Below are 27,247 nucleotides of genomic sequence, written 5' to 3' on the forward strand. Positions count from 1 at the left end.
AAATCAAAGAGGATTAACAGCTGAGGAGACTGAAGGAGGCTATCATATCCCCTCTCTAATATCTGAAGGGCTGTCACATGGAAGACTGAGCAAGCTTGCTTTCTGCTGCTCCAGAAGGGTTGACCCAAACCAATGGATTCAAATGACAAGAATGGAGATTCCAACTAAATCCTAGGAATAACTTTCTGGTGGTAAGAGTGGAACGGACTCCCTAGGAAGGTGGTGGACGCTCCTTCAGTGGAGGTTTTTAAGCAGAGTTTGGATGGCCATCTGTCGAGGATTCTTTGGCAGTGATTCCTGCACTGCAGGGAGCTGGACTAGACACTTCTACAGTCCTATGAACTTGCCTGGGTAGGACTACGCATGTTTGAATGGCACAATAGTGATGGCTCTCCCAAAAAAATGCCCAGTGGTGCATCTCTGTGCCTGCGAAGGGGCATGGTGCAAGTCACCTTCAAAGGTCCTGGAGGAAACAGTCCAGGTGGCTTTCAGGTGGGGTCAGTCAATCTACTCCCCAGCCCTACACTAGCCCCTCGAAGCACTTCCAGACAGGGAACCACCCCCCCTTTGTGCTTAAAGTCTCATAAGCATACAGGATGCTGCCTTGCCACAAGTTAGACCCACTGGTCCACAGGATTCAACACTCTCTATACCGACTGGCAGAAGGTCTCTAAGTTCCAGGCAAGGGACATTCCGAGCCCTACTTGGAGATACCATCAGATCAGGGATTGAACGTGGCACCTTCTGGATGCACTGAGCAGCAGCCCTTCCTGTAAACCAGATGTTCCCCCCCACACACACACACCTTGTTCCCAATGGGTGGCATCTGGCCACAGGCTGCATTCCACCACGATGACTCAGTGGGATGCCTGGTGTGCCCATCCTCCATAAGGGCGTGATCCTGCTCTCCTATCTCCATAGCCTCCAAGGCCTTCCTAGCAGGGGTTCCAGCTAATGTGGTAGCAGAAGTCAAAAGGGGCAGGAGGGAGCTACATCCCAGCTCAGCATGGGCAACAGAAGTTCCTAAATGAAACCAGGCAGTTTCCAAGGCAATGCACTGCAGTGCAATATTTGGGGCACCAAACCAGGGTGGTACTGAAAGAGGAACTGAGCATTCAAGGGCTAAGACTTGAGCCCAACCTGAGATCTCATTTTAGTTACCTGAAAATACACACATACACCCCCTGATTAACTCTCCAAATTAATTCTGGGCTTAACTTGTGCCAGGGCTCAGTCTATGAATAATTTTTTAAAAGAATGCCACGAGGCCTGTGCAGAATGCCTTTCCGTCGTTACTAAATAACTGAACCAGGTCCCTCAATCTTAGGGATTAGGAGTCAAAGCGATGCCTAGTCATGGCAGAACCAAAATATTCAGTGGGTGTTTGCTTGAATACCACCCCTACCCCTCGGTTCAGAGTTTGCTTCTGCCCCCTTCTGGCCACCTAGAGGAGATGCAGCAGCCAAAGGCATAGCAGAAGACGTCTTGGACCATCGCTCAGATCAAAGGCTGCTTAATGCATCCAAGCACCTAATTGCTAAGGTCCTGGTATGAGGAAGAAGAAACATTGCAAGCTTCCTGGAGCAAAGGAAAAACCAGCTGGGCAAATGAACAACCCTACAGTCTGCATTCAGTGCCAAGGCTCAGTTAACAAAACAAAGAAGGGAACACCGCTAAACATGTGCAGAGTGCACCAGCCTGTCCAGTGACATTTCCTGGTGAAATCTATTGTTTTGAACATGACACAATTTCACAGACGTACTTCTGTAAACATAGTTGATCGGGGGCGAGGGAATCAAATCTAACTTATTTAATGCATTTTTATGTAATATTTCCTCCAAAATGGCTCTAACCCTCCCCCAGCCACATTTCTTATTCCCATAATAGTCCTACACATATAAGCCCTACACACGAGGAACCAAGGCACACTCATGGGCATTGAGCGCATGCACACACACACACCTCTGCTTGCTCTCCCTCGTTTCAAGGATGCCCTGGTGGATTGTGTCCCACAATGACAACACCTTCCCCAATTAATTCACTGTTTTGAGGCAACTACTTCTCCTGCCCCCTTTTCGACCAAGACCCTCCCATTTCTCAGAGACTGGAAGTACAGGGATCCAACCGCACCACTGCCCCTCCTTTTTTTGCTACACACGGAGAATTGGGGGGGCCCCAGGCAGCCTTAGACTGTCCTGCAGGGGCAGACACACCCCGGCCCCCACCAATCGATCCCAGCTGAGCGCCTGAAAAACCGCTGAAGCAACACAATGCACATTCTTTTGCTCTGCGGCCTCCGATGATCGGTTGCTATGGCGCTAGGACTGAGAACAGACCAAAACGCACTCCACGTTTTCCAGACAAACGCCTGCCCCACCGCCACCTCTCCCTGCTATCGCCCTCTCTCTGTTCACACATGTGGCCGACTCTTCTGCCACAATATGCCTTATCAGCAGAGGCCCCGTCTCCTCCTTTGTCAGGGGATGAATGTGGCATTCAAAGGAAGGGCCTCCGTCTGGCCTTGCCCACATCTCGCTGGATTGCTATGGGGACTGGCAACACACAGGCCTACCTGAGATAAAAGACTGCTCTCTTCTGAGGCACTGGCAATATTTAAACTTCTCTTTCTTACCCTAACCCCAGGAAAGGTTTAAGTATAGTGCTGTGGCCCCATGCCCTCATGTTCTATCTTGACAGCAAACCCCTGCTGTAAGCAAATGGCAGTCTTGAACTTATTCAGCTGTGAGGAGATTTGCTTGGGGGTTTTTTTAAGGGGGGTGCTGTTTGCCACCCTGGGCTCCTTTAGGGAAACAGAAACAACAGCAACAATAACAATTATCATCATCATCATCATCATCATTATTGTCTGGGGTCATGCCACGCATCCCTTTCTATACAGGATGTGAAATGCTTTAGTACAGCCTTGTTGGCTGGCTGGGGCTGATGGGAGTTGTTGTCCAACAACATCTGGAGGGTACCAGGTTGGCAAAGTCTGCTTTCGGAACACAGGAAGCTGTTGCCTTATGACCATTGGTCCACTTAGCTCAGAATTGTCTATGCCAGATGTTCTTGAACTCAAATTCCCATCAGACTCAACCAGCATGCTCAATAGGCAGGGATGATGGGAGCTGGAGTCCAGCAGCATCTCATGAGCAACAAGTTCAACATGAAAAGTGATGGCCACACCAACTTGGATGGGTTTAAAAGAGGATTGGGCCGATTAATGGAGGGCAAGGCTATCAACAGCTAATGCTCTGCTTTCACAGCTGGGGGCCATAATGCTTCTGAATCCCAGTCTCTGGAAGCCACAACACAAGAAGCAGGAAAGTTTTCCAATTGCTGCATTTGTTTGCGGAATTCCTGCTTGTTGCTGTGCTGCTTAATGCACAGGCTAAGCCCAGATGAAGTCCCTCTCTTTTAAAAAATGACATTTTAAAATTATTTCCCTTCCCTTTCTTCTGCCCAGCATCTGCATGCACAAGCTTCCTAGGTCACCTCTAAACTGTGTGGATTCCCTGTATGTCCTGGAGAGTGTTCTGAACCTGGGCCCACTGTGTATACCTTGTATGCCACTTTAGCAACCAACCTCAGCTTCGGCCATGCACTACAAGACATTTACAGTCAACCCTGAGAAATCAGAAGGAAGGCGCTGGGACAAGCAACAAGCTGAGCCCAATGCAAACCTCAAACCATCTGCTGCGGAGCAGTCTCGCCCACTTCACAGAGTATCGCGAAGGTCAAGGTCAAAGGACTCCACATACTAGACATGACACCATTCATGCAATTAGCAATTTGTGGATGGTGTTGGCTTGTCTGTACTAAATTGTAGATTAGGATGCTGCTGGAAGCAGGGGAAGGGGGCCTTTAACACTTGGCCAGGTCCACCCTCCTGCATTCCCAATCCCAGTGCCGTATCTGCTATTCAGTTTTTAAAATATAAAAAAGCACTTGCACAATTGCGCATTGCTCAAATGGTGTCATGTCTAGTTTGGCCCTCAGCCTGTTCCTTTATGTAATCGTTGTTCCAAAAAGGGGAAATTTCGCAGACTGCACATGTGGAATGGGAAGGGCAGGCGGTTTAACAGGAGCACAGAACAGGGATTTCTGCAGGCACCTGTTTGTCTCAAGTCCCTGCAAGACAGAAAGACCACATCTGCCCAGATTCCTTTTTCAGTTGAAAGTACAAAAGTTCAGCTCTCCTCCTTGGCATCTGATCACCCAAAGAGCAGCATCAAGGGTACTCCTGCAATGCCAACTTTGGGGGATGACTCAGCTGCCACTCCATCCATCCATGCCCAGGGCTTTCTCCCTCTCTTCAGCAAGGTCTGGTACAGTGCCAAGAGCCAAACATTGGCACTGCAATAGGTTTTCTTCCACCACTATTACTGCTACACGTGTCACACAGTGTTTTTCCAACGACATCTTGCAAAATACCTTGCCTGGAAAGTCTGACGCATCAGCAGGCAAATAAGCAGGGCTGTCTTGGCCAAGGTCACGTCACAGAAGGGTTTCAGAAATCAGCCCAGGAAGCCTGCAAAATCCATGTCTGACTCTCAGCAACCTTTATTCTGCCAAGACATCGGGCCAAGTCAGGTGCCATCCCATATCCCAAATCAAACTCATAAAGGTGCTTCTCATACTTGGCTACAAGTGGCAACTCTGAGTTAGGGCCGCCAACTATTTTTATTGGTCCTGCTCCCCCTGGGCCTTTCACTGGAGCCTCACATCAAATAAGTTGCGGAGGAAGTTTCACTTGCTAGGTTTTTGCATGTCAGGTGGCTTTTAGAGGCACATGACCAGGTGACCACACGGCTTTGAATACAGCCAGGAAAGCAAGACTTAATCTGAGTCAATCATGCTCAAGCCAACCCTGGTGCCAAGGCTCAGCATGGGAAGCGGAAGGTTTTATTATTTTAAAAACCCAGAGCTTCTGCCTTTCCATCACCAACAAGCAACTCACAAACTTAAGAGTCTCACATTTTAGAGATGAATTACAATTTATTCATACTAAAAGGGTGGGTGAAGAACGAGGCAAGCTCCTTTTCCTAGCACAGATTTAATGAACATTAAAAAGTTTCATTTCTCAGTTCTTCAGTACAGTTTATCTTAGCAGGCAGATTGATCAGGAACCCAAGGGCGCCTGGAGGGGGAAAAACATCATCCCTGTACAATAATATCATCAGGGAAGATCCTCTAACATTTGCCTGTTTTGTTTATGGGGAAATGCATTTGCAACAACCTGTCCTCTAAAAAAACAGTAAGCTTTGTTGTTAAACAGAGAAGGGGAGAGGGGCATTTAGTGCAGGGGAATAAACTAACAGCCGCGTACGGTAAAAAATTAAGGAACTGAACTTTCCTGTTTACAGGGATTATCACCCCATTTGTGTCAAGGTTTTCATTTGGGGGGAAAAAAACATCAGCTAAACAGAAATTCCTGTTTTGTGGGGGTGGAGGTAAGAGGCCTTGGCTTCCCTGAATCAGCAGCAACACCAAAAACAAAAACTCAGGAGTCCTGACCTCCCCATCACATGCTATAACCACAAGCGCATCAACAGACTGAAAAATAAAGTGAACTTTTGAGTCCCTAATCCAGCGGCTGTTAATTAGGCAAACAACATTTATACTACCAGCCTGCTAGGGGGGGAAAGTACAAAGTGTATTCACAGCCACAGTCTCTCCTTATGCTCCAAAAGACCAGCGCTCAGCACACTCAAGGACACCTGAGCACCAATTAGCTGCTTCTTAATATCCTTGAAACAAGCAGGGGAATTTTTATCCCGTCTTTCTACACACAGGAGTACCCAAGGCGGCATTAAAAAAAATGTATCAAGATATTAACATAAGATTATTATTACTGTAATCCACCAATGTATCTGACACTTTGCAAGGTGGCATAAGCAAATAAGAGGGGTGTCAGCTGCTCTGCATGTTTAATCTATACTTTGACAATGGGGAGGGAGACTAAGAGGTGCGGCAAGGAGAACAAGCAACGAATACAGCAGCCGTCCTCAACCTGGGTACCCTCTATTTGTTTTGGACCACAACTCCCATTAGCACCAGCCAGGAGGGCATTCAGATTGGGGGAGGCTGAAACACAGAGAAACAGCTGGATGAAAATATAAATGTCTGCTGGCAGAGGCGGTTTTAGGGTTCGGCCACACGGGGCGCCACACTGCAAGGGGCACCACATAAATGCTGTAGAACAGAGCGTGAGAGGTGGTGGGTGGGGTGCCGAATTTTTGCATCACACAGGGCACTGCTGAAATTTGAGAGTCCAGTGTCCACCACTGCTGCTGGATCAGGCCAATAGCTCATCTAGCCCAGTGGCCAACCAGCTACCCATGGGAAGAACGCAAGCAGGACCTGAGCACAGCAGCACTGTCCCCTCCTGCACTTTCCAGCAACTGGTATTCAGAAGTTTACTCCCTCTGACAGCAGTGGCAGAACACAGCTATCATGGCGAGCAGCCATGGATAGTTTTCTCCTCCATGAATCTGTCCATTCTGCTTTTAAAGCCATCCAACTCGGTGGCCGTCACCACCTCCCGCAGGAGGGAACTCCACAGTTAACTATGTGCTACATGAAGAAATACTTTCTTAATATCTGTCCTGAATCTTCACATTTGGCTTCATTGAATGTCCACGAGTTCTAGTGTTATGAGAGGGGGAGGGAAACTTTCCTCTCTCCACTTTCTCCTTGCCACGCATCATTTTATGAACTTATATCATGTCACCTCTTATTTGCCCTTTTCTCTGAACTAAAAAATCCCAGATGTTACAATCTTTCCTCATACAGGAGTTGCTCCATTCCCTTGAATGTTTTGGTTGCCCTTTTCTGAATCGACTCTACAATGTCCTTTTGGAGGTGAGGTGACCAGAACTGAAACGGTACTCCAAGTGCAGTCAAACCTGGATTTGTACAATGGCCTTGGGATACTGGCTGGTAATATTGGATGTGAATGAGAAGGTGACCTGGGTGGGGTGGGGGAGCCCTGCTCCTTTGCCTTTAATATCAGAATAATCTGCAGAAACCTATAGACTTAGCTCTCCACACCATGGAGATAAGCTTTCTATTCTGCTAATACCTGTAAGGCTTCTTTTAGAGGTTCAGGCACAGAGGATGGGAAAACAGTTGGCAACCTTAGTTTTGAGGATGGCATTCACACACCAAGTAGTAAAAGGGTGGAACGCTCTAAAAGATTTTAAGCAAGAGGAAGAGCTTGCATTCCCCTGGCCTTCTGATTTTTTCCTAATGGATGGAGAGGATATTCTAATCCAGGCCAGTGACTCTACAGAAGAACAGTCCTTCCAGATTAGTTAGGCTGATTCCAGGGGAGTGATCTCCTCTGTGGGGTGATTATATTAGCAAAGCACCAGCCCTAGAAACCCACAAAGCAGCCTCAGGGCTGGTTGCAACACCAGAGATGGCCCAAGGACAGCCCCCAGGTTTCTCAGAACATGGCAGGGAAGCAGCTCTTTTGAAACAGCAAGGGAGCTCCAACAACAAGGAGAAACCACAGCAACAACCCAAAGTTTGCCACTCAATGCACGATCAAACCAAAAGCCACAGCCCAACCTGGCTCTCTGTTCAGTGTTCCTATGTGACACGTGTGTTTGCAAATGCACGACTGTTACACTCATCATTTTTTTTAATTATTGCTGGGTCTTTTCTGGTGCTTTCGTAGCTGCCTTACAAATCTGCCAACGGACAAGTGTTATGCAGATCGTGTGATGAATAAAATAAAAACTGAGCCCTGGTTTAATTTCAGATTTGGTTCCTTCAGGACTGCAGAGCACCTTCACAAATTGCTTTTTCAATGAAACCGGGAGACAGTCTCCCTTGCATTTTGACGTGAGGATCTTGCACTGGTGAAGTGTATTTCCCAGCTGCAATTTCCTAGCTGGGTCCCCAAGCAAGAGGCGCCAGGAACTCTGGGACAGCAGGGTAAAGAGCCAGGTGCGGAAGAGCATCTCTGGACCTCAGATTTCAGAACCACCAGAGCAATGAGAGCTCCGATTCAACCCTAGAATCTGGCTTCATAGCTAGGCCACGGCTCTGTGTTTCGGACTACAACTCCCAGCAGCCACAGGAAGCTGCTCTGGAGCATGTGAAGACAGGAATGTCTCTGAGCACATGCCAGGTTAGGTTCCCCTCATACCTGAGAAAAGCCAGAGTCCGCCCCCACCGTATCTGCCACTTTGAGGAGGGATGAACATGGAAGTTAAGGGCCCAAGGAGGAGTTTTGTACTCTGGAGATTTGGGCAGGGGCGGGGGCAAGTCATGAGGATATTTGCCCCTTTCGGTCCCTTCCCCAAAGTGGCTGCCTCACAGCAACTCCCCAGCCACACCCTCCCTGCCAGGCCTCCCACAGGCTCCCCACCTGACAAGCCCGTACCTGTCTTCAGCCCTGCGGAGCGGCCAAAGTTCCAGAGAGACCAGCTCTTGGCGTTTGGGGGGCTCCACTTGTGGTACGAGTTGCCCATGGTGCCCGTAGGTGCAACAGGCACCTTTCCCCGTCTCTTCCTCCTCACCCTGCCCCACCCACCCCCTTGTTACAGGGAGGAGGAGGAGGAGGAGGAGGAGGAACAGGGTGCTTACATGACTGAGCCAGGCAAGCCTTCTTTCTCCTTGGCTGGGTTTCCGTGGCGCAGAGAGAGAGAGAAAGAGGGAGAGGCGCACAGGGCTCAGATCTGCCTTCCCATCCCAGTGTCTCTGAGCCGCTGCCTGCTTTCAGCACCCACTCGCTCCCTCCCTTGCTTGGTCAGGGAGCCAATCGCAGCAGGCAAAGGGGAGGGGCGCGTGGGGGGGTGGCCTCTTGTCTTCTTCCTGCCCTGACAGCTTTGCTGCCTCCTAGCTCCATCTCTCGATCTCACTCCTCCACTGTTACCAGAAGGGTTTTGTTTCCAAAAAGTGAGGGGTGACCCAGCTAAAAGTTTGCCTGAATATTGCACCCCTCTGACTTGGGGGTGCTCACTGGAGCAGGAAAGAGATATTGCACATGCTCCAAAGCCCTGTTCCTGATTTACATGTTCTGGGGCCATGCCCAGCCACAGGTGGACGCCTTGGCTGACAGAGTCCACAAGGCGGCAGCATTTTAGGGGGAGGACAAAAAAGTGACTCAGAATCTAGCTATCCTTCACCATACCTGTGGAAGTCCTTTACAGTCAAAAGCATTATAATTTTACTTGTCTGAAGCTTATCTATGTATCTATCTATCATCTATCTAACTATCCATCCATCCATCTCAATTCCCTCCTTCAGCCATGCACATTCATTTGTTCTCTTTCCCCAACATTCTGTCCCGCTTTAATTTTCTGTCACCTTTTGATTTCCTTGGCGATTTCCCCACGCAACTGCCAAACTGCTAAGGCACAAAGCAAGAGCAGCTGGGAAACAAAACAGACTTTGGAGAAACAAGCTATGGTTTGGTTGATTGTCGCTGGGACAACTCATGGTTTCTTCAACCACAGTTAAATGTAATGTGCAAACCAGGCCATTATTTATCACCTATGACAAACAGTTCTGTGAAGCTTACAAGTTTGCACATTCTGGCCCATGCAAGTGCCAGTGCCATGCATAAGAGGGCCTTAGGTAGGCTGTCCTCTGCCGCTACCTTCCCCTCAAAATGAAAATGGTGGCAGCTGCTTCATTCAGACCATCTCTGGTGGGCACCAGGTTAAATATCCCCCCGTTTGCAGCTGCCTTCACTTAAGTTTACCAGTGAAGGTGTAGCAACATCCACCAGAGAACCCCTGAGCATAGAGTGGAACTGGCACAGTTGCAGGTGCCTCATAATCCTCATTCTGCAGTTGTAATATATCGATCTTTCAGTGTGGCAGCACCTACACTTTGGAACTCCCTGCCTATTGATATGAGGCAGGCAAGCACCTTCACTTCTTTTCAGTGCCTACTAAAAACATTTCTTTTCAGGCAAGCTTGCCCAGATATGTAGAATGCTGACTTGTGTTTTAATCAGTTCTTTGCTTATTGTTTAATTAACTTTTGAACGTTTTAAACAGCTGCTTTAACCATTTTTATTGACAATGTTATTGTTTTATTCTTTGGTGAACTGCTCTGAGGTTTTTTCCTCACAATCTAGCAGTACATACATTTTATGGCATGGCCTAACATTTGCTCGCAGTTTGGAGCAAGGCTGAAGATCCTGGTGTGATTAGGGGTTCCCAAATATATCCCATGCTCTTCTGTGGCTCTAGGCCGGGGGTTTCCAGATGTTGATGGACTCAAACTCCTGTCAGCACTGACCATCGACCATACTGCCTGCCAGAGGCGTACCTAGGGGTTGGTGAAACCAAACTCTGCTGGGACACAGGCCTGGGATGAGTTTGGGTGCAAAAAATCACCTATCAGACTATGGAGCGCATGGTGTAAATGTGTGTGCTGACGTGACGCCCCTGTCGCAGCAAGTTGAAATGTGGAAGAAACTTCCCATTCTTCTCACAGCACAAAGACATGCACTTTATTTATTTATTTTTGCCCTTCACCCTCGCACTCACTCTGGATGCTTTGAGTATTTGGGTCAAGTAAAATGTAGTCACTTTTAATGTGGCTATTGCGGTAAAGTGTGTGTTTTTTTTGGGGGGGGGGTTGGCTGGGGGGGTGCCAATACAGCTCCTTGCCAAGGGCACAAGAGATCCCAATCTGCCGACTACAGCTGATTGCTGAACATCTGGAGGGCACCACATTGTCTATCCCTGATCGAGACAGATTGGCAGGTGGAAAATACTCAAATTACATATCACATCACAAGTGCTTTTAAAGAAATGTCAGAATCCAGGAAGGGCCTTCGGCAAGTCTTTCAGTGAATACAGGTAACTGCCTTGTACTACTGAGCCAGGCCTAGCATCAGGCCAGCGATGGGACTGTAAGGTCTCAGAAAAATGGGGGGTGCGCAGTATTTCTTTCCTAGCAGCCCTATTAAAAAATTATTTTAAAATGCCATAGATTCTAATCTTTGGGCTTTCAGCATGCCAAAAAGGGGTGCAATCTTCTGACTATCTCAAGAGATTCCCCACCCCAAACCCCAACTTGCTCCTTAATCTTGACTAGAAGTGAGGTCCCCTGTTCTGCTACAAATACAAGGAAATATCACAAATTATATTATTATGCATACAATACTATACACAAGTTATAAAGCAGAAAATAACCAGGACATATACAGATGCATACAACAATGCATATTACTTTATAAAGCTCATATGTATTAATATACTGGTAACATTCTTCTGCACAAAATATTGTACAGCATAGGGCTTGACTGTTTTATATACATTTATATGTTTTAAAAAATGAGTCATTTTCTATGTAATTAGTCAGGCTTACAAAAAAAAAGAAAGGACACCAGACATTGCACAGGCAGATGGCATATAAGCAGGTCCTGAATACGAGAGTCAAGCGAAGCCCAATTGGATCGGACCCAGCAAAATCCATGTGTAAATCTATTTCAAATGGATTTCTCCTTCACCCAAATGCAAATTCTCCTCTACCATCACTGACCTACGGCCCCACCCAATGGTCATAGGACATCCCTGCAGCTGTTATTCTTTGCCCCATGGCCCACCCTGTCCTTTAAGATGCCATGAAAGGGAGTGGGTGGCGCTGTGGTCTAAACCAATGAGCCTCTTGGGCTTGCCGATCAGAAGGTTGGTGGTTCGAATCCGTGTGATGGGGTGAGCTCTCTTTGCTCTGTCCCAGCAGTTCAAAAGCATACTAATACAAGTAGATAAATAGGTACCACTGCAGTGGGAAGGTGCCGGCAAATGGCGTTTCCGTGCGCTGCTCTGGCACTCGTCACTGTGTTCAGTTGCACCAGAAGCATGCTGGCTACATGACCCAGAAAGCTGTCTGTGGACAAACGCTGGCTCCCTCAGCCTGAAGCGAGATGAGCGCCACACCCCATAGTCAAATTTGACTGGACTTAACCGTCCAGGGGTCCTTTACCTTTACCTTTGCCTAAGATGCCATGGCAGCATCTGTCCTGCCCCTTGCCAATAATTCAAAATTCAAAGAAAACAGAATGTAAGAAAAGCAGATGTATGCAAACTGGCAGCCTTGCACTGTCCTAAAAATGGGCACCAAATCTGGAATTTATTTCAGCAGGACACCCCCTCCCTGCCAAGGGCTGAAATCTGTAAAAGGGAATGGAAGGAAAGCTTAATGAGTAAAGCTGATTAAATGAAACTGCTGAGTATGTTATGGGTCATTGGGGGTTAGCGGGTGAAACCAAGTTTTGGGAGAGTCTAAGCAGTTTACAGAAAGGCACTTGAGTTTCTGGGTCCCTCAAGAAGGAAACTAAAACCCTTCTGGGTGAAAACAAAAGCCTAACACCAAAAAGCCTAAGTTAAGATCTGAAATCATTAACAGAAATAAGCTAAACGTTGGCCAGCTATTTCCTGCTGAGACCTGATTTCGGTCCCTGCGGCTTGTGCCTTCCTCCTGCTGAAACCAAAATCCAAATCGATGGAAAGAAATGTTTCCCATTCCACCTGCTCCCGTGCAGTCAGCTCACTGGGTTCCATGGGACTTGTACCCAGGTAAGGGTGGCTAAGATGGCAGCCCTGACTGAATTGCCCCTGACTTCCTCACCTGAAGCTGGAGAAATACAGAAACTCAAAGGCACCTACACTGGTTTGACAAGTCAAATCCGTTCCAATTCATATTTGTTCAGCTCTTCACCTTCATTTCTCACCCTCTCCTGTGCCAGAGACCATGTCAATGATCATATTGTCTTAAGAAAGAGCACGCTCCTCATACACAGAAATCTGACTCCAAAACAATTTGGTGAGTTTTAAAAATCAGATCTCAGATTATGCTGTTTGCAAAAGCATTTCTTGCACTTCCCCCTCCCCCCCAGGTGGAAGAGGCACACCTCTCTTTGTTCCGTCTGAGAAGCTCACCCTGGTTTCCAGCTCAAACCAGACACTGGATTCCTGTTGCCCACATTTTCAGAAATGTCACTCTTGGCCTTCTGCGCCCTGCAGATTAACAAAATTATTTCACAAACACTTGGAAACTATTTAAGCAATTAAGGTTGAGGCCAGCAACAGTGTGCTTAGTAACAGCTGAAGGAACCAGGGAGCCTTTCTAGCACAGCATGCAATTGAACCCTACAAAATAAATGGCATCTTGTCACACATCACCTTGTCACCAACATCTCACATCTCTGCATTCTTCCTGTGCGTCCTGGTTGCTTAATAGACTGATGCAGCTAGAGACAGTGCCAGGTAGGAGTGGAGTCTCCATTACAGACCCATCTCAGCCTCATTGGGTGGTTTCATTTGGGAAAGCCACTGCTCTCTTAGGAATTTAGCAAGCAGTCTTATGCCTAGCCAGGCCAATGGTCCCGCTGAACCCAGAATTGTTCTCTACCTCTAAGCCAGGATCCCTTTAGCACTGTTACCTGAGGACCAAATTAGATGTGACTTAATCGGGCAATTAATGACTTAATAGTGCAATTAACATGCACTATTGAGGTTTTTTTTTACAGAAAAGTAAACAGCAGCCAAGGAATGGAAGATGGGAGAAGAAATTGCAGCATCCGGCCCTTGCAAATTAGGGAGAGTTAAACCCTTTCTCCTTGCAACAGTCTCAGTGAAAATGCTCCCTTTCCACATTTTCCGTCTTAATGCTAAAAGATTCAACTCTTTCCCCCAGCCAGTGACAGCTAAAACATTCTGTTTTGGGACTCACCTATTTCTGCTGGATGTATACTCTTCTGTTCATCTGGAATGGTTTTCCTTCTTTTTTATCATTGTAATGGTTTTATAGTAACTGTTTTTTGAACTGCAAGTTATATTGTTGTGACCAACCCTGCAGCTTCATGGCAGGTAAGAAATCTGATTGATAGATAGATAGATAGATAGATAGATAGATAGATAGATGATAGATAGATGCTGATTTATTATATCCTGCTGTCACCTGCTGTTTCATGTTCACTTGAAGCCACAGCTGGTCCAAGACATTTTGCCACACTTTGCCTAACGACCAGGCCGGCTCTGCTTCAGGCTGCCTTGAAATGAAGTGGAGCACTGATCCATCTGGCGTTCCCTGCTCCGCTTAGGGAAGACTCTCTAGGCTCCCTAGCAGGACTCTTCCCCTTTCCCAGGGGACTCTGCCACTGAGCTGTGCCCTCTACCACTTTGTGCCCAGCTCTGATGGATTTTCCCCAGCCCTGCTGCTAGGTATCATTTGGTCTGGGAATGGCCAGGAAACCAGGCCAAGTGTGCTGTGCTGCTCCCCCGCCCCACTGATATTACACAGTAAAGACAAGGGGTCCACAACTGATGCAGGAGGTGCTACTGTGCCAGGCAGATCAAGAAGCAGGAGCCTACCTAGCAAAACTGAAAAAAGAGCCCTAGCAGATTAAGGGGGCAGGTATCTAGTTCAGCTTCCTGCTCTTTCAGTGGTCAACCAGATGCACTAATGGGAAGCCGAAAAGCAGGACTTGAGAGCAAGGGTACTCTCCCAACTTGTGCATCACAGCAACTGGCATTCAGAAGCATGCTGCCTCCAACAGAACTATCATCAGCGCTCGAAATTCACCAGGCACCTGGTGCATTTTGCACCTGGCTATTGGCCATTTGTGACCAAGTGAAGATGTTCGGTAGCCCGGATGGCGCCTGACGTCTCCACCATCTGGAGGTGCATGCCTGGGGATCCTTGGATCCTGACTGTTTTCAGATACTGACAACACATCCTGTAGAATTCTATTTGTTATATTTGATCAGAAAGAATTTCAGGAGCCAAAAAGTCATATTGAAAAATACGGCTTTCGAGATGTCTGGCCCAAAAATGACAACTAGGCATTCCGTTTTGGCGACTGCAACCCTGGTTTAATGAGCCATTTGGTGTCTAGCTAATATATCTGAGTTTCTAACACTGGGTAGCTTGGCCAGTGTTCCTCAGAAGAGGAACTGTATGGAAGCTGAATGGCCCTTTTCTCTACAGTACTGAACTGGACTCGCTTGCTTGAGTCATCTGGATCTAGTTGCTTTGCAGATGCCTTGGTATGCCATTTGTGGCCTGGATTATGGGAGTCAAATCTCGGGGTGGAGGGGGTGGCGTTGATGCCCATAGGCATCCTGCCTTTGGACCAAGCTTACAGGTCTCTTTCATCCCTTGTGATTCAACAAAGTAACCTCAAACTCTCTTTAAATTTCACACCCACTCAAATTCCCAGGCATTCCTAGTACAGGAAAAGAGACATGGGCTTCAAACTAGCACTGCTCTGTGATGAAAATGAAGTGCACACAAGACCATGTATTTCAATGCTTGCAGGTTTTGCAGCAATGCAATGTCAGATCCTGTGTGTGTAAATGCACAGCTGGGGTTGGAGGAGAAGGAGGATAATCCCATTTGTTGGAAAAGGCATTTTTCAAAGTAGACTGAATTTTAACTTCCGGGTTGTGTAACCTGTCATTCATGAAAGGGTTAAGCGGACTGTACCCTTCCTTTTTGAGGAGCCAAGAGATGGCAAGGATACTATTTATTAACAGAAGAGAGGAACTCAGCCAGGTAGCTGTAGGGGGAAATGCAGTTTAAAAGCAGCAGTTGGGATGAATGTTTGTATAAACAGGGAGGGTCCCCGACTGTTTCAGACTTTTAAAAATAAAAGTTACCAGGAGCCTGCCTAAAGGAGGGAAGGGAAGATACTTCAACAGCACAATGATGCATTCTCTCATCTTGCGAACACCATATAAGACACACACTTAAACCACAGGGATCCCACAAAAGAACCCCGGGAAATGAAGTTTGCGAAGTGTGTTGGGAATTGTAACTCTGAGCAGAAACTACAGTTCTCTAGATTCTGTTATGGAAGCTTTCTGCTTACTTGTTTCCAGGTAAGGATGCCCAGGCCAAGGAAGGAATGGGAAAAAAGCAGGGAGCAGAATTTCTTCCCACAAACTGACTTGTGGAACTCCTTGCCACAAAATAACAGCCAAGCCAAGCGCTCTGCTTGCTTTTAAAACAAAAAGAACCCAAACACAGATATAAGCACCGACAGGGTTGAGCTGTGGAAGGAAGGAAGAGGCATCTGTGCGCACACATGTTTTCTGTTTATTAAAACAGACCAACTCTGCCTTGCATTTGCAGCCCGTGAGGACAAATAAATATGCAGTTGCAAGCTGCTAAAATGACAAAAACCACAGTGAAGACTTTGGGAAATATTAACAATGGCTCTTCTCTTTGGTCACAGAAGCCCACTTCCAACTGACAGGCACAAAGAGGAACTCCTTCCTTGTGGACAAGTTTGTTTCATTATGACAACTCTGCACTGCCAAATGCAGTCTGCTTTTTCTTTTCTGACAGCTGGCACCTGTGTGAATTCCCTAGCTGGTCTCCGGAGCACAGAGAAATCAGATATAGTTTGAGGCAGTCACGCAGAAATCTTTTTTTTAAATTGCCCCTGTCCTTGCCAGCCCAGCACCCTCAAATGTTGTTGGACTACAACTTGCATCAGCCCCAGGTCAGCACACCAGCTTGCAGTCCAACAACATCTGGAGGGCGCCAGGTTGGCAGAGGCTGCTTTCACACTCTGTGCAACATGACGGCGAGGAATTTTTGTAAGGAGTTTTCCAGGTCTGGCCTTCCCCCAATCTCCGCTCAAGGTGGGTAGAGAGGTCAAGAAAAGATTCTGTAATCAGCCTGGCCTTTAATCAATGACATCTATATAAATATACAAATTACAAAATTACAGCGAAGGTGCCTTTTAAACCATCCGTTGACAAATTGCACCAATTAATTTGTTAAAGCTTGCAGGCACAGTCAGAGTGGATGGATGTGTGGATAACACAGGATGCTGGAGCAATCATTAAGGAGGAGGGGGCAATTCAAGAGCCCTCGTATGATGGTGGGGAGAAGACTTAATGCAGCCTTTCAGATGCTTTTGGACTACAACTCCCATTAGTCCCAGCCAGCCATTAGGAAAGGCTGTTTTAACATACGAAGCAAGGGAGATGTCTGTGTGAGGCTCTGGGGGTCCTACTGCAGTAGATAAAGGTAAAGGGACCCCTGACCATTAGGTCCAGTCGTGACCGACTCTGGGGTTGCACCACTCATCTTGCTTTATTGGCCGAGGGAGCCGGCGTACAGCTTCCGGGTCATGTGGCCAGCATGAGTAAGCCACTAAGTGCTTTCGAACTGCTAGGCTGGCAGGAGCAGGGACCGAGCAACGGGATCTCACCCCGTCACGGGGATTCGAACTGCCGACCTTCTGATTAGCAAGTCCTAGGCTCTGTGGTTTAACCCACAGCGCCACCCACGTCCCTACTGCAGTAGATAGGTGGGAAGAAACTGGTCCCAGGAAATCACCTGGCCCAGCACTTGAGAGTTTTCTTCTGAAGAAAAAAGAAAGAACACAAGCACCAGACAAAATTTCACCAAGTACTTCATGCGTGAACATGCCCTGCGAGTCTTCAGAATGGGCAGCTTAGCCAAGAAATCCTGTTTCATGCCTGGCTTGTGGGCAGACGGCCTTGCTGGGATATTTTTGTGGCTCTGCGCCACATACCTGCACTTACCCCCCTGCCTGCTGTATTCATTAGTCCAGAATAGGAGGCATTGCACAGCCAAGGAGAGTGGGCTGCCCTTCAACTGGACGCCAAGCCCCACCAAGCCAGGAAGCTCACTGGGTGACTTCAGTCCCCCTCTCCCCCTGCCTAAGCCTACTCCATGGAGTAGATGTGAGGAGGATACAATAAGGTAAGCCCAAGTATGTTGGAAAGCGAGAGAGGATTCTTTCACCAGCTTCGGCTAGTATCCCAACTATGTCCATTCCTTGACCACATGCACTGCTAATATCAAAGCTGGATTACTGCAAGGCACTCTATGTGGGGCTGCCCTTAAGGTGGGTCCAGAGGCTGCAGCTGCTGCAGATTGCTTAACGCAGCACCCTAAGCCCCAACATGTAATGCCTTTGCTAAACAAATTGCACTGGCTCCCAGTATGCCACTGGACTGAGTTTAATTATTTGCTTTTGCTATACAAAACCTCTATTGCCACAGTACATATATTAAGCCCTTGGGAAACGCCTTAACTGCCCTGAATCTCAGCCAGGGAACTATAGTTCTAGGCCAGCCTTCCCCAACCTGGTGCTCTCCAGATGGACTGGACTACAACTCCCATCAGCCTCAGCCAAGGCTGGGGGAGGCTGTTCAGTGCAGAGGGTCCTGTCCTGGTGGCCTGAGTGGGGGATTGGGCCTGTGCACGAGCAGTACAGCTCCAGGCAGTACCCTCCCCTTCCTGCACAAAGCTGAGCATAACACCAGTACATGTGGTGGAGGGAGGGAGGTGTGACATCTAAATCGCTTTCAAACTGGTTTGAATTTCAGCATAGAGGCCCTTTACATATTTGTGGAGCCAAGGCCCTTTGCAATGATCCCTCTTGGGTGCCTAGAGCAACAGGTGTCTGGTCTTGGCTGACCCACAGTGGTAGGGTCTAGTTCACAAAGGGAAACAAACAAACAAAAATGGCCCTTGAGAGTTGAGCGTAGATTTTTCAACACCTGGAAGGCCCAGCTCCATCAGGTAAAATCCACACCCCAGCCTGTAAAAAGGGAGCAAGAGGGTCATGCCTTGTAGAGTATCCTGCAAACTAGATGCAATATACAGAAAGGAGGAACAGAAGCAATTAAAAGGGGCAAAGCAGCTGCCCTTTCCTTAGCAGTGCTGGTGACAAGCTGAATTGTGGGCAAGGATCTGAGTTCAGTTCAAGGTTGAGCAGCAAACCAAGGTTGTGTCAGCAAGCTCAGCCAGACCGTCACTCTGCAAACAGGCAAAGTTGTTGCCTGGGGAAGCAGCACATGGCAACATCAGTGGCATTGGGTTTCTGCAGACTGTTGTTGTTGTGAGCTTAAGGGCGGGCTTTCCTTGGGAAAGGAGCAGAGCAAGGGGAACACCACTCAGACCCATGCTTTCTAGGCATAGAACAAGAGGAAGTGTTGATAACACACTCTCATTAAATGTATATCCTGGGAAGGGATGCTACTTTTGCATGGAGTCAATCCCAGGTCCATTCCATCCATAGGCTTTTTGGGGATTGAAAACATTTACACATACTTCTTCCCCTAAAATATGTATTTTGTACTATTTCCCCCCACCCACCCATATGAAATAGGCATTTTTGTGCACTTTTGAACCAGAACTACAAAATTCAGAGAAGGGTGTAATCCAATGGACAGCTGTGTTCAAGACTAGCATATTAGGTTGGTTTGCTTCAAAATGTGGGCCAAATTGATTTCTCTTCCATTTCCTACATTTCAGACGCATCTCTTAGTGTGGATACATACCTAGTGCGTGTCTTGCCAGACAGAAGACTGAGAACAGAAGAAATATCAAATCAAGGAGCGGGAACATAAATGTATGCACCAGCATCATTTCAAGAGCAGAAAAGTCAGCATGGAGCCGAAATTCTCTCTCTGCCAACCTTTCCCAACCTGGTTCCCTCCAGATGTTTCGGACTCCCATCACCCTCACCCAACACAGTCATAAAATGCTGGGGGCTGGTGGGAGTTGTAGTCTGAAAGATCTGGAGGGCACCAGGTTGGGGAAGGCTGGTCTACACCCTCAGCTGGAAACTTTATGGTCCTCTTGCCATCTGGGCCATCAGCTGCATCCTGCTGTAACTGCTGGCAGTGGCCAGCCTGACCGCCATCCACATGCGGCGGATCCAGTCCCCACCTGAGCATAGGCAGCTTCAGCCACGCTGCCCAATAGTGGAATGCGCTGCAGCACCCCAAATTACATGAAAGAAACTAGTAAAAACCTAATAATAACCATCTCAATTTTTATAGGTCTTTCACTCTACTGTCAGAAGGCACTATAAACCAGTCCCCAAGTTCCTGCCCAGCTGGAATTGCACCGGAAGGCCTTGCCACCCACCACAACACAGAACGTGACCAACCCAAGGCCACGTGGCCAGCAGTCACCATCGCCCTGGGAAGCTCATCTCCTAACTAGGCCATGGCAGCTTCTGAGCCCTGCCTGGTAGGAGGTGAGCGGCTTCAGCAGCCGGAGCTGAAAGGGTTGAACAGGGTGTGGCTCTTCCGCGTTATGCTTCTTGAAACCAGAGAGTATGTTGTGATGACAGACTTTGGTGATTTCATCCAGCAGCAGCAGCTCATGGGAATCGTAACAAGCCATCTTGCGTGGCTGAAAGAGGGCAAGGAAAGAACCCCGATGGCTGTTTCCCTCTCGCCTACGTAATCCTAAATATTTCCACCGGCAGATCCTTCTGCCCACATGTTTCAAGCACTTTTGGTTGTTCAGAAGGCACCCAATTTGAACCTTGTTTTCAAGCAGTTGTCCCTCTTTATTTTTCATCTAACAGATTTGTAGACCACTTTTCAGGAATCCCCCCCCCCACACACAAAGTGGCTTGTGAAGAAATATAAGCCAAAATAAAATAAAAAATACAATACTAAAATCAACTAAAACCAACATTTGTTTCAGGGCACTACTAAAAATAACTTTGGCTTCTTCTTTTTTTGCATTTCCTTGCCTTGAGGTCCAACAGTTCTAGAGACTATTTGTGGTCATATTGACCTTAAAACCCCCTCTAAGCCTGGTGTCTGTAGGATCCCCTCCTTTCACATGTGCCACTGAGCCGGTAAATAACAGGATCCCAGCCTTGAGTTCCATCACTTCAGGAGGTCAGGTCGGTCTCAGGAAGCCCTTCTTCCAGTGGCCTCAGGGCTTTGGAATGGTCTCCCAGAGGCAGGATGTATAGAAATGTACATATTTTGAGAAACTAGTGTGGTTATTTGCCCCCACCTAGAACAGCCATGATTCTGAATTTGTGGCCTGTGCAACACACATCCCTGCTCCCCATTGCAAAGCTATGCTCCAGTCACTTACTCTATCCAAACCAACAGTCTGACCACTGGAGCAGCATTCCTCCGTTCCACCAAAGAGGTGTACTTACATCTTCAAAGATGCAAGAAGAGTCTGGTTGTTGGATGAGGCCGTAGCCCAGGCATAGGCAAACTCGGCCCTCCAGATGTTTTGGGACTACAACTCCCATCATCCCTAGCTAACAGTTCAGGGATGATGGGAATTGTAGTCTCAAAACATCTGGAGGGCCGAGTTTGCCTATGCCTGCCATAGCCCTATCCAGCCCAGCATCCTTTTTCCACAGTGGCCAACCAGATGCTTCTGCTTTTATGAAGAAACTGAGCAATAAATAATCCCTGAATCTGCAGGATGTTCTGGCTTCACTTCTAAGCATTATGCAGGTGCTCCAACAAGTGATTGCCTGCTAGAGATACCCATGTGAAGCAGAGTGCACATCAAATTATAAATTGCAATATAAGGGTTATAGTAAGCCTAGTCCTTACATTGCAGGGGGGAGGCAGGCAGGCAGGCAGGCAGGCAGGCAGGCAGGGGGCTGGATGCCTTGTCATAGAATCACAGCTGGAAGGGTTCTATGAACCCTGAAGGCCATAGAATCATAGACTCATAGAATTGCAGAATCGGAAGGGATCCTGAGGATCTAGTCCAACCCCTTGCAATGCAGGAATCCTGCCCACAGCTACCCCTGGGTGGACTTGAACCACCAACTTACAGACCCACAAGCAGAGACATAAGCTGTTTTCCCTAGTATTAGACCAATCTGATCCCCTCCTGATGTTTTGGATTACAGCTCACATAGGCTGTGGCTGATAAAAATGAAACATCTGGAGGGCACCAGGTTGGGGAAGGCTGGATTAGACTCAGGATCAGAGTGAAATTCATGGATCACTCTTAAGGGTAGGACTGGGGGGGGGACCAATGTTTTCTGCACTGACTGGACAATGAGCCCCTTCAGCATGCTTCCCTGTAACTCTAAGCCCTCCAGTGCCCATGTACAAATATTGAAGAGGGCACCAGCTGTAAAGAAATGAGAGGTCTGTACATCTGCATTTGCTATCATGCAATAGCACTGAATCTTAAGGGCTGTGACTTCTCTGGCCTTTTTGGGGGGGAAACTCTAGCAAAAGTGCTGAGAATCGATATTTGGAAATTGTGCCTGTAAGAGGGTAGAGAAGCAGAACTCAGAAGAAGAGGCAGAGGCAGGAATTGTGCGGATGGGTGGTGAACTGCCATAGGAAGCGAAACTGCAGCCAACTCACTTTGAGGTTTCTAAGCTGATCCAGAGAAAAGTACGCCTGTCTTGAGAAGGTCAAACGCACATCGGGGCAAGTCTGCACGTCATGGTAAGCCCTGGTGTATGGCTTATTGGGATCAAGCAGGCGGATGGTGTCCACTGCCCAATCCCTCCTTCCAATCACAAGCAAGAGCAACAGGCAGGAAGTCCTCGTGTGGTGTTACTTCCCAACAGAGTAAGACTGTGGTTTCTGTCTCCCCAAAGCAGCTTTCTTGGGACCCCAGATGTTGCTGGACTTCAACTCCCATAAAATTATCTTATTTATTTTTTATTTAACAAAATTTATATACTGACTGATCATAACAAAACCTCTGAGGGGTCCTAGTCTGACACTCTAACCACTACACTACACTACACTACACTACACTACACTACACTAACGCAGCTGAACCCCAAGACACCAAAAGCCAAGGTATGTTCTGAAGGCAGCACCACCTTGCTGAAGTCTATCAGGTCTAGGTCTGGTCAGTGCCTGGATGGGAGACTGCCTGGGAACCCCATGTGCATATCAATGTAAGCTCTGCGGTGGGAGAAAGGCAGGATATGCATCTTAAGAAAAATAAATACTTGCAGTATTGCTATATTCAAATGAGGCCATTTATTCCCACCATGCTCACTGCCAATGAGAAGATCTGGCTTTCAAGAGGGTCTCCTCAAGAGAGCTCTTGGGAGCTGATGGAGACCTGTCAGAGGAAACTGCTGCTCACCTATGTTACTGTCCTGGAACGTTTTTACTCTTTGATTTACGAGGATCTGATGTGTGCTGTTTTTATATATTGTAGTGAGTTGCCTCAAGCACAAGAGAGACAGGAGCCATAAAAAGATAAATTTAAGACACTTAAAGTGACTATCTGCCTTTTCTAGGGGATGTTCACAAAAGTATCTCATTTCAGACTTTTCCTCAGTAAAGCCTCATGGATCCCACACACAAATGTCAGATTCCCAAATTCTTGCAAATACAACCAGAAGACAAGGGAAGAAACTGATCCTGGTCCTCTCAAGGTAACTCATTGTGTATTTTGAAAACAGCAATCAGATTCTCCTCTCAAGAGACTTATATTCTTCAAACTGAAGCAGCAACTGGGGTCCTAGGAGCTGAGCCAAAACAGCAAAGGGTGCCCATCACTTGTAAGCTTCCTGGGGCAGGGAGGAAGGGGGCATCTGGCTGCCCACTACTGGGAACATAAAGCTGCACTAGCTGGACTTTTGGCCTGACCTAGCAAGCCATCGCTTCTGCACTGCAGCCTTTCCCCATATTCTCCAGACCTCTGGTCATGGTAGATTCTCTTCTTTGGATTCTTTCCAGCTTCTCTCATGTCATTCTTGAGAGTTCAGTGTTCAGCTCAGTTCTGCATTCAGAGTTGAACATGGTACCCTGGTGCCAAGTGGAGGGGGACCAGGAGAGGACTTCCATGTCTCACTCATGTTCCACACCAAGATGGTGCCTGTTTGCTTTGGAAAGGTGCTATAGTGCTGATTCGTGATCACCTTGTCCCTTGGGCTTTTTGTCTGCCCTGCCAGGGTTGAAAAGCACAAGCGCACCTGGACAAGGGGACAAAGGAACAAGCAGCTCAAGGGCCAAGGCAGGTTGGACTCCTGCATTTTAGGGGGTTGGACTAGATGCTCCTTGGGGGACTCTTCCAAGTTGCAACTCTACAATTCTATGATTCTGTGAAAAGACTGGCATCTGGAGCAGGGGATGGGCAGCGCTGGAAATGGAATGGGCAGATAGTAGCGAATGTTCACACTGAGAGCACATCGCAGATCTCTTAACATGAGCAGACTGCCACTACAAGAAAAGCAGTGTGGTTGGGGCTGAGTAAAACAAAGGACCACCAAGACAAGGCCAGAGTTCCTCTGAATCAAGCCGGTACCAAGAGAAGCTTCTGGGTCGATGGGTCTAAAAAGTAGCTGCCCATCGCTCTTTGGCCAAGAGGCTTCCTGAGCTCTTTAGAATGCCAAATGCCACATCTGCCAGAGTGCCAGGACAAAAACAACGTCCAGCTGCTTATGATGTCATGGACACAAGGCAATCAGCATGCAGAGCTTGGCAAGGTCACAATTAGGCATGCCTCCCTGGGTCAGCACCACAGGTACACACCCATTTCCCAAAAGGTTTTCTTCTGATTCTAAAGGGTGGTGATGGCAGCAGCCCAGAGGATGTCCCCCCCTCCCCATCCTCAGAACAGTGGAGTCTCCTTTCACTTGCTTAAATGCTCCATTGGGACATTGCTTTAGGTTTATCAGTGTTGTTATTATTACTATTTATGCCACTTGTGGCATCTGTGACACAGATTGGCTACCCAGGGATCTGGTTCACTCCAACTCAGCACAGGCATGTTCACAAAGACCAACCATGGCAACACATCGTGTGGAGTTTTTCTGCACCTCTTCACTCCACATCAAAGTAAATTGGGGATGAGGTGCTTCCAACAACAGTACAGAAGCCTCCTTCCTTTCTTTCCCACCAACTTGGGTGTACATCACAGTGTGCACAGGGGAGAAACCGTTTGGATGTATGGAGGGAGGAAAGAGCTTCGCCGATAGTGGAAACCTTAGAAAACATCAACAAACATGCACAGGGGAGGAAATTATGGTATGTTGAGATTCCTGCATTGCAGGGAGTTGGACTAGATGACCCTTCCAACTCTACAATTCTATTATTCTAAAAAAAACAAAAAAAAAACCCCATAGTGGAGACAGGCTCAGGGTGGGGCCAGAGCCGCAGTTCAGCTTGTGCAAAACAGTGGTGCGGACTGGGGAAGCATCTGGAGCTGCTCCAGATTTCTCTCAGGATCTCTGACCTCATGAGTCAGAGGGAGAAGGAACATGCCCACTGAACCAGCAACAGCCTTGGGTAGAAATGGAATTTGCAATGGGGGGGTAGGTGGGGGCGGGTAGGAAGGAGAGGCCCACACCTCTCAATGCTAGAAAGAACGAGCTGGCTGCAATTGCCCCAGAAGAACCAAATGCAGCTCTCTCCCTGCAAATACACACACAGGTTACCCAAAACTAGGACCTGCTGCACTCCGTGCTGACAGAAAGACACGTTTGCTGCTGAAGAGGAAAGTCAAAATGATGACCCACAGCTCCAAACAGGCACTCTTTAAAATAAAAAGATGGAGATGGGGACAGGAAAATCCCCCTGGGAGGTAGCACAGGGGGCCACGTCTCAGATTGTTTTGTGCCATGCTGCAGATTCCATGCCCCTTTCCTCCTTCTTCTGAACTTAAAAACACACACATTTCCTCTCAGTCATGGTGCTGAGTGCCATGCAGGTGAGAGCCCAGCCACTGGCCATCTTAACTTGCCCAGGGGCACTCTGCACATTGATGCAACTTTGTGCCCTGAGCCTGTGCCCCAGCCCTCGAAGCGCCTCCCACACCTGTTTCAAGCAAGGCAAGGAGGGAATGGGTTAAGTTGGCATGAGGAAGTAAGTCAAGGAATGGCGGAAGGCTGGTCGGAATGGCATTATAAAGGCTTGCCTGGGGATTTGTTGGCAGCCCACTCAGCCATGGGCTATAAACGGGGCCTGGTTTCAGTAAGGTGGGGCAGAGTCATCGATCATGTGAAGGATTGATAAAGCAGGACAAATGTCTCAGGAAGGGAAAGCAACTTTAGGCAACTTGGGCTTCACCTTGGAATCGACTTTCAGTTACAAGGAGCGGACTTGGAATGGGCGACATATTCACTGTAACACTGTTCACGTGCAGAGCTAAAGCAGTTGAACCCAGCTCTATTCTCTAAGTACAACCTTTGGCAAAAATTCAGAGCTTCGTCTAGGCCAGGAAATCACAGGGGCCGAGTCCAAGTTAGCACGCGATTTCCGTCCCACGGCGTATCCCTTGAGCATGCGGAAATATTCATAAAACAGAGTCTAGCTAACCATGTGCAGAGCGCCTTCCCGCCGCCACCGTGGAAGCACGACCAGCCCCAGGCCAGGGCTTGGCTCGGGCTGGCACTCACTCCAGCTCCACCCTGGCAAGTGTGAAGCAAGACCACGGGAAGACCCGTTAAGCATGTGCAGAGCGCTCTTCAGACCCCTCCCGCCCCGCAGCTGGGATCCAGCTAGCGACCCGCGCTGCCGCCGCGCCTTACCTTTGCCCTTGTGGCGCTCGTCGTGCTTCTTGCCCTCCGCAGGGGGCGCGCCAGGAGGGCCCTTCGGCTTCTTCTTCCGCCTGCCCCGCAGCCAGCTGAAGGCCCTGCGCAGGCTAGACGAGCCGGACTTGGGCTTCTTCTTCTTGGGGGGTGAGGCGGCGGGGGAACCGCCTCCCTTCTCCGCGGGGATCCAGGTGTCCTCGGCGAGCGCCGCCGCAGGTGCGCTCTTCCCGGACATCTCCCTGGCGGGCGGCCAAACGTGGAGAGGACGCGGGGGGCGCTTGCTTTCCGGGGGTCACTGGCGGCGGGGAGCCGGTGCCGCCGCCGGGCTGGCCATGGGAGGCCCCCGCTTCGCTACACAGGACGCCCGGCCTCTTTCTCGCCTCCGGAGGGGGGCCCAGCGGCTGCGCCCCGCGCTCCCGCCCCAAAGTTTCCCCGACGCGCCGCTTCTCCCGCTCTCGGGCCCCGGGGAGCCTCTCCCGGCTCCGCCGCGCCCCGATGCCCGCCCCTCGTGCGCGCGTCCCCCGCTCGGCAAGGAGCAAAGGCAGCCGCCGCCGGGGAAAGTTTCTCCCGGACGGGAGGGCGTGTGGGGTGGCCGGGCGGGGCCTGCCGAGCGCGCCGGGGTGTGGAGAGGCTCCCCCCCTCCTCCGACACTCCGCCTCCGCGCCGCGCTCGTTGCAGCTCGCCGCCGCCGCTCCCGTCTCCAGCTCGGGGACACACGCGCCTTGGCGAGGATGGGGGCCCTCCCTTGTCTAGGTGAGTAAGAGAGGGAGACCCGAGAGGTTTGGACCTGGAAAAGGGCGTGGGGTATGCGGGGGGCTGGCCGGGATTCTGCCTGAAAGGAGATCCCACGCTTCCATTCAGTCCCGGGACCTATTTTCCATACCAGAGTCTTAGCCTCTGCCTATGAGGAGTTTCCACGCCATTCAGTCCCGGAGTCTATTTTCCATACCAGAGTCCGGCTCTTAGATTCTGTAGGATTCAAGACGA

At 48.7% G+C, this 27,247-nt stretch overlaps 1 protein-coding gene across 2 annotated transcripts in view; it reads right to left on the bottom strand.

The window, feature by feature from the left end:
- The window catches only part of KIAA1522 (KIAA1522 ortholog), a 52,733-nt gene extending 26,201 nt beyond the window's left edge, over positions 1–26,532 (bottom strand). The window contains exon 1 of one of the 2 annotated variants that reach the window (XM_053399080.1): positions 26,258–26,532. In XM_053399080.1, coding sequence (XP_053255055.1) covers positions 26,258–26,495 — 238 coding nt within the window. In that variant the 5' untranslated portion in view covers positions 26,496–26,532. Of the gene's footprint in view, positions 1–8,395; positions 8,509–26,257 lie in introns of those variants that run through there. The other variant, XM_053399081.1, reaches the window with a different exon arrangement.
- Positions 26,533–27,247: the final 715 nt, after the last annotated feature.

The sequence above is a fragment of the Podarcis raffonei genome, chromosome 8, assembly GCF_027172205.1.
Source record: "Podarcis raffonei isolate rPodRaf1 chromosome 8, rPodRaf1.pri, whole genome shotgun sequence".
Classification (NCBI taxonomy): domain Eukaryota; kingdom Metazoa; phylum Chordata; class Lepidosauria; order Squamata; family Lacertidae; genus Podarcis; species Podarcis raffonei.